Raw genomic sequence first — 6,920 nt, 5'->3', positions numbered from 1 at the left:
AAAACATGCATCCACCCGGTCTGCACGGCTCCGTGGGTGAGCATCGAACTATGAACCAGGAGGTCAAGGTTCGATTCGCAGTCAGGGCACATGCCGGTTTGGGGGGCTCAATCCCAGTAGGGGGTGTATAGGAGGCAGCCGGTCAGGGATTCTCTCGCATCATTGCTGTTTCTATCTCTCTCTCCTCTTTTCTCTCTGAAATAAATAAAAAATATATTTAAAAAACATCAAAATAGAAACACGCGTCCTTTGGCACACTGAGGCACACGGAGTTGTAAGGACAGCTAGGCTGCTCCCCATGTACTCACACCCTCATGTCCTAATTTCCATTTTATAGGAGCAAAGGCAGTACAGTCGTGAGTGAAGCTGACTCTGCCCTACGCCTGTCTGAGGAGGGGTGGCTGCCAGTGGTCACCGCCTCCTTGAACTGTGTCCACAGCCGCCTGGGGCTGACCGTGGTGAAGCAGCTCGGCAAGGTCCGGTGGGAAAGGCAGCCAGGTCCTGACTCAAACTGCCCACACTCTTTGGCCCAGTAATTTCCCCCCTTGGGGGTCACCCTGGAGAAACGGGCGAGAAAGGGGCTGGGATTTACAGACAAGTATGGTTTATAAAACTTCCATGTGGAAATAAGGTATTCATCAGAAGGGGCTGGTTCAATAAATCCTGGTACACACTGCCAGTGGAGCACGAAGCAGTATTTGAAAGTCAGGCTTTTGAAATATCTTTAATGGGAAAATGCTCAAAATTCAGTGTGTGCTTAAGGGTATAAAACAGTCCAGAAGGTACAAAAATTAGTGTAATCGAATATATCATTTAAAAATGACTGGAGCCCAGCTGGAGTGGCCTGGTTGGTTGAGAGTCGTCCTGTGCACCCAAGGTTGCCGTTATGACTCCTGGTCAGGGCACATATCTGGGTTGCGGGTTTGATCCCCGGTTGTGGCACGTAGGGAAGGCAACCAATTCATGCTTTTCTCTCACATTGACATTTCCCTCTCTCGCTCTCCCTCCCTCCTCTCTCTAAAAAATAATAATTAAATAATAATAATAATTAAATAAAAACGACTGGATGGAATGACAGAAATATTACTATTTGTTCTCTGCAGGCGGAGAAATTCTGGGCGATATGAAGGATTTCGTTTAGACTTTTCTGACATCAAAATTTGCTAGAGTGACTAGCACAGTGGTTCTCAACCTTGGCTGCACATTAGAATCACCTGGGAATCTTTTAAAAATCCTGATTTCTGGGCCTCATCCTCCGGAAATTCTGTTTCTTTGTTACTAATGTGGCCCCACCCATAACAAAGAAACAGAATTTCCGGAGGATGAGCCCCAGAAATCAGGATTTTTAAAAGATTCCCAGGTGATTCTAATGTGCAGCCAAGGTTGAGAACCACTGGACTAGGTAGTACATTGAATTTGCATTCAGGTTACACTGTGAAAAGCAATCTTCATTAGAAAAATAATTACAACATACAAGAAGAGCTCTGCAAACAGCCCTAGGGAGAATAAAAAAGAAAGAACGCACCTACTGTAACAAGTAACAATACTCACAGCCATCGCTGATTGGCTGCTGCGGTTCCCGGGAGGCGGGACTGTGCCAGTAACTTCCGGGGCGGGGCCTCGGCCGCCGCCGCGAGCGGCGGTCTCCATGGCAACCAGTGGGGCCTAAGCGAGGCCCACCGGCCGCCGCCTCGGCCCCGCCCGCACCCAGGTCGCGCCGCGACCCGCCCTCCGCTGCGACCCCGGCCCCGCGCGCGCTCCCGCCCGCCTCCCGCCGCCGCGGCCGCCCGGGCCGGACCTGACCGGGAAGCAGTTCCGGCGGCGGCCCGGCCGCCGTGACTCATCGGCCTGCCCGCGTCCCCGGATCGCGCCATCTCGGCTGCGGCCCGCGCGGCAGACGGCGCCGCGGAGGAACCGCGGGGACCCAGGGACGCGCCCGCCGCCCGGCCCAGCGCCGCCGCAGGTGCGTCCGCCCTTTGTTCTGCCCCGGGTGGGCCCGGCCCCGCGCCCGCCCCGCCGCCGGCTCTTTGCACCTCCCACGCCGCGTCCCCTGCTCCCACCCCCGTTTCTGCGATGGAAACCTTTTTAAAAACGTGTTTTCACCCTCCAGGCCCCAGAACAAGCCCATTCTCCTGTGCGGTGCGCCCGGCCTGGTGAGGTCCGCGAGAGAGGAGCCGACCCGGAATCGGGATCCCCGAGGCCTGCGTCGCCTGCACCTGCCGGCCGGCCGCGGTGCGCTCACCTCGGGCTGGATCCACCCGCCCTGCCGCCATCCCGGGGGTGAACCCCACCTCTCCCGCATTCCTGTCCGGGTTTACCCAGTTTTAGCGTCACAGGCCCCCAGGTGCCGGGTTTCCCACGCCAAGGCCCCGCTCCCACCCCTCCAGGTCGGACCTCTGCCAACATGGTCCAACCCCAGACGTCCAAAGCAGAGACCCCCGCCCCTGCGGCCGCTACCGGTGCCCAGATGGATGACGTCATCGACACCCTGACCTCCCTGCGCCTCACCAACTCGGCGCTGAGGCGGGAGGCCTCCACGCTGCGGGCCGAGAAGGCGAACCTCACCAACATGCTGGAGAGCGTGATGGCGGAGCTGACGCTGCTGCGCACCCGGGCTCGGATCCCGGGGGCGCTGCAGATCACCCCGCCCATCTCGGCCATGACCTCCAACGGCACGCGACCCATGACCACGCCGCCCACCTCTCTGCCCGAGCCTTTCTCGGGAGACCCGGGCCAGCTCGCGGGGTTCCTGATGCAGATGGACAGGTTCATGATCTTCCAGGCCTCGCGCTTCCCCGGCGAAGCCGAGCGGGTGGCGTTCCTGGTGTCGCGGCTGACGGGGGAGGCGGAGAAGTGGGCCATCCCGCACATGCAGCCCGACAGCCCCCTGCGAAACAACTACCAGGGCTTCCTGGCAGAGTTGCGGAGAACCTACAAGTCCCCGCTGCGGCACGCGCGGCGCGCGCAGATCAGGAAGACCTCCGCCTCCCATCGCGCGGGGCGGGAGCGGCAGGTGCTGTGCCGCCAGCTGGCCGCCGCGGGCTCGGGCCCCTGCCCCGTGCACCCCGCCTCCAATGGGACTAGTCCAGCGCCGGCCCTGCCCACCCGCGCTCGGAACCTTTAAGAGCCGCCACCGGCCTGGTTGCGTCGGCAAATGCACTAGGTAGCCGCGCCCTTGGCTGCGCAGAAGCGGCCCTACAGCAGTGTCGTTCTTGTCGGAGGTCCCTGCCTGCCTCTCCAGACCTGTCCCTCTTCAGCCCCTCGGGCCCTGGCACCCCTCCCTTCCTAGTATGTGTCCCCAGCCTCGGTGCATGCTTCCCCTCATGCTTGCCACGCCAGCTCCTCCATGACCACAGCTCAGCCACCTGTCACAGGGCCTCCACTTCATGCTCGGGCCCACCGACCCCTCCCAGCCTGAGTGCACCTGTGCTCCCGCTCCGGCCTCTGCAGACCCCACGGCCGCTCCCGACCTGGCGGCCTGTTCTCACTGACAGAAGGCACTGTGGCCAGGCTGGTGGGCACCTCGACGGGGGAGTCTGGCCTCCCACCCATGAGTGGCGGCAGGCCTGCCAGGGCCCGTGTAGCAGGCAGGGCTGTCCTTGGTGGCCGAGTGGTCCCTGCTGGCAGTGTGGTTCTGGCACTTCTGGGGGCACGCTTCACTTTGCACTAGAATCGCCGTCTGTATGCCCCCTTGTTGCCACTGGGACGGACCAGAAATGCAGGTGGAGGAGGAACCTGGAGGATGCCCCTCCACGAATGCCTGGCTCGGCTGCCGGTGTTCCCGTGGCACCGGGTTCCGGGGCCTGGAAGCTGCCGGCGGAAGGAGAGTGGCTTGGACCGCTGGGCAGCTCAGTCAGCTGTCGTGCGCAGCACGTGGTGCCCAGTCCCCTGCGGGCTGAGGCTGGGCGCGGGGGCTCATTCTGCCGCCCTGGACCTCCGGTGGGAATCGCCACAGCCGCTAGCGCAGTCACCCCTCCTCTGTCCCATGTCACTTGTTCCCTTCTCCACTCAGGTGACAAGTGGCCTTCAGCTCAGCCCCTCAGCTCACAGCATCTCCAGGTCTCCGGAGCCTCCCCAGGCCGGGGCTGTCCACCAGCTGCCCAGTCTTCGTCCAAGAAAACGGGCTCCTAGCTGGACCTCCTTCCTCGGGTGCATCAGGCAGGGGCCCTTGGCCCTCGTGACCCGGGCAGGGCCTTGGAGGACACCCCGTCCTCACTGACGGGCAGGCTGTCACTCACTTCGCAGTCCTGAGGGACAGCCGTGCCTCAGCGGGGGACGGCCTCGCGCTTCCTCACGGGGCGCCCAGAAATCACTTGCCAAATGGCGCTCGCCCAGGTCCTTTGGGTGGTGATGCTCCACCATGTTTGGATGCAGATGAACTACACTGACATTCACAGGGCCACCTGGACCGTGGGGGGCCAGGGGGTGTCTTACCCTGGCTTCCTCCGCCCCTGCTCTGGCCTGGCTGCAGAACAGCCTCTGCACCCACCCAGAGACAGGTCTCGGGACACCTAGGCCGGGCCCTGGGCCCTCTGTACTTCCTCCGAGTTTTGGTGACGCCGGGAAAAGTGACCGCTCCTGACGCAGCCACTGCCATGCAAGGCCAGGGCGTGGTCACGGCCTCCGCTCACCGTAAACTCCGTTAGCCCGTTGCCCTGCTTAACAACTGCCTGCATACAGGCCACAGGCCCCTGAGTCAGACTGCGCAGCTCAGGGGGACATGGTGCTCATTAAGCATGATGGGGGGCCGCAGTGGAGCCCCAATTCCAGGGGTGGCACCTCTGAGGGTGTGCCCGTCACTTTCTCAGTGCTCAGCTTTCTCCTGCCTGTCTGCCAGGTAGAGGCAGCCCCCGATGAGGGAGTACAGTGGCACCCAGGAAAAGGAAGCCCGCAGGGGTAACACACCTTGAAGGTTCCTGTTTGCCCGGAGACGCAGCAGGGGAGCAGGGCGGGAACGCTGCTCTCAGCAACCCCGGGTCTACCGAGTGGTTTGTAGAAACCCTGTTGGCATGCTGGAGAAGTCCTGTCAGTCATACTGCTCACAGCAGGACGGGCCGTGGGCAGGGCTGCCACGCGGGCCGCCCCCGCCATCGCCTGGCCCTGTGTGTGGGGCGTGCCCCGCCCAGGCAGCTGCTCGGCCCCGTTGGTTCCATTGCGCTGCGTCTCGGTGCTCGGTGCTCGGGCCGGTGCTGCCGCACCTCCGTGGCCGGGCTGCTTCCTGCAGCTGTGGGAACGAGCAGGTGAGGGAGCTGGCGTCAGCCTGAGGGGCAGGGTTCCTCCCGGTGTGGCTGCTCTCTGGTCTCCGCCAGCCGCTAGGAAGTGAGCTTCGTTTCCTGCCCGCTTCCTCCAGACGGGACTCGGGTGAGGGTGGCCTCCTGGCCTCAGACATGGTGTGACCTGGGGAGTAACAGTCCTGCAGCGTGTCAGTGACCTCCAGGACAAGCAGGGACCCGCCTCGCGGTGCCAGGTGGGCACGGAGGAGGGAGCCGGGAGCAGGAGTGCAGGTAAGGCTCCTGGTGCGCACGCTCCGGACGGGACAGACCGCCCACCGGGTGGCCAGGACCCTGACAGCCCACGGAGAGCACTGCAGGGAGGGTGGGCATGTACCTGGGGGCAGGCCCTGGGATTGTATGAGGGACGCGTGCTGGGGCCACCAGCCGTGAGCGGAGCTTAGGGGAGGAGAGCTCCGCAGCTCTGAGACCGTGGCTTCTGCGTGGGAAGCACCAGCTCAGAAGCTTAGCGATGGCGGGGCTCCGGGAAGGGAGGTAGGGCGGGCCGGCCAGGTGGGAGGAGGCTGGGGTCAGGGCAGGCCCATCCACCGAACAGCTGCCGTCTCCCGTGTCACTCAGGTCCCAACACCTGCGTGGTGGCGGTTGGCACGGCGCAGGCGCAGTAGGGACGGGAGGACCCAGCCCCTCACTTTCAGTCACCAACTCCTCTCCACAAGCAAGATACCTGCCAGGCCTTCTCAGCAAACGCACATCCTGGGGGTTTGGGAAACTAGGGTAGAGGAAAGTGAAATGGGGCCATTTTGGCATTTGTCCTCCTGGCTCCCTCCCCCGTTAGCTCCACCTTCGCTTTGAACTGGTGGGGCTGCTCCGCCTGGGGGAGGGGCAGTGGGGCCAGCGGTGGCCACACTGTCACTCATCTCTCACTCTCAGAAGTGGGGGAGCCTCTTTGTGCATAAGCTTTCCCCAGTGTCACATGACTTCCTTAGGAGAGCTCCCAGAGGGGGGACTAGAATGACAGGAGGAACACCGTTGGCAGAACGGCTTCCAGGAGTGTCCCCTTGGCACTGCCACCAGCCAGGAGGATATGCCCATCCTGCCGTCGGCTAAGTCACTGCTGACTCGATGCCGAGAGAGCCTGGGTTTCAGTTTGCATCTCTCTGGTGTGTGGCAGCCTGACGTCTTCCCATTGGGCAGGTGTGTCTCCTCTCGTGGGTTGTCGGTGTTGGTCGTGCTCAGTACTTGGTCTGGTGCATCTGTATGAGCTCGTTGTATATTAAAGATATTAACCTGTCGTGTGTCACCCGTGCTGCACGCTTCCGGCCTTTTGCTTCCGTGGGTGTGTTTTACTGCAGTTCCAACTTCTTGTCTCTGGCTGACCCACTCCCTCCCGGCGCTGTGCCCCCTGCATGTAGCAGGCAGGCCGCTCCCCTTCTGTTCACGCTGTGCCACTGCTGCACCAGCGTCCTCCGGCACATAGCAGGTGCCCAGGGACCTGTCAGATTGTCGCCCAAGTGGGGGTGCTGGGTGCTGGGGATCCCTGGGTGGTAAACAGGCCGCCCTCAAGCCTAGGCCCCTGACTTCCTAAGAACCGTTAAAATCACTGAGGACTCCAAAGAGCTTTTGCTTAAGTTGATTTTGTGAATATCATCTAATAAAACAGGATATTTTAATATATTAAAAAAACAACTC

At 61.6% G+C, this 6,920-nt stretch overlaps 1 protein-coding gene across 1 annotated transcript; it reads left to right on the top strand.

Moving 5' to 3' along the window:
- Window positions 1-1,620: 1,620 nt before the first annotated feature.
- RTL6 (retrotransposon Gag like 6) lies at window positions 1,621-6,531 on the top strand. Its single transcript, XM_036298807.1, has 3 exons — window positions 1,621-1,963; window positions 2,111-2,232; window positions 2,388-6,531. Exon 3 carries the CDS (start codon window positions 2,405-2,407, stop codon window positions 3,122-3,124), a length of 720 nt encoding a protein of 239 aa, XP_036154700.1. The 5' UTR covers window positions 1,621-1,963; window positions 2,111-2,232; window positions 2,388-2,404; the 3' UTR covers window positions 3,125-6,531.
- The last annotated feature ends 389 nt before the right edge of the window (window positions 6,532-6,920 follow it).

This window comes from Myotis myotis, unplaced genomic scaffold, assembly GCF_014108235.1.
Source record: "Myotis myotis isolate mMyoMyo1 unplaced genomic scaffold, mMyoMyo1.p scaffold_m19_p_3, whole genome shotgun sequence".
In the NCBI taxonomy this organism is placed as follows: Eukaryota; Metazoa; Chordata; class Mammalia; order Chiroptera; family Vespertilionidae; genus Myotis; species Myotis myotis.
This window is presented reverse-complemented; position numbering and strand designations above follow the sequence as displayed.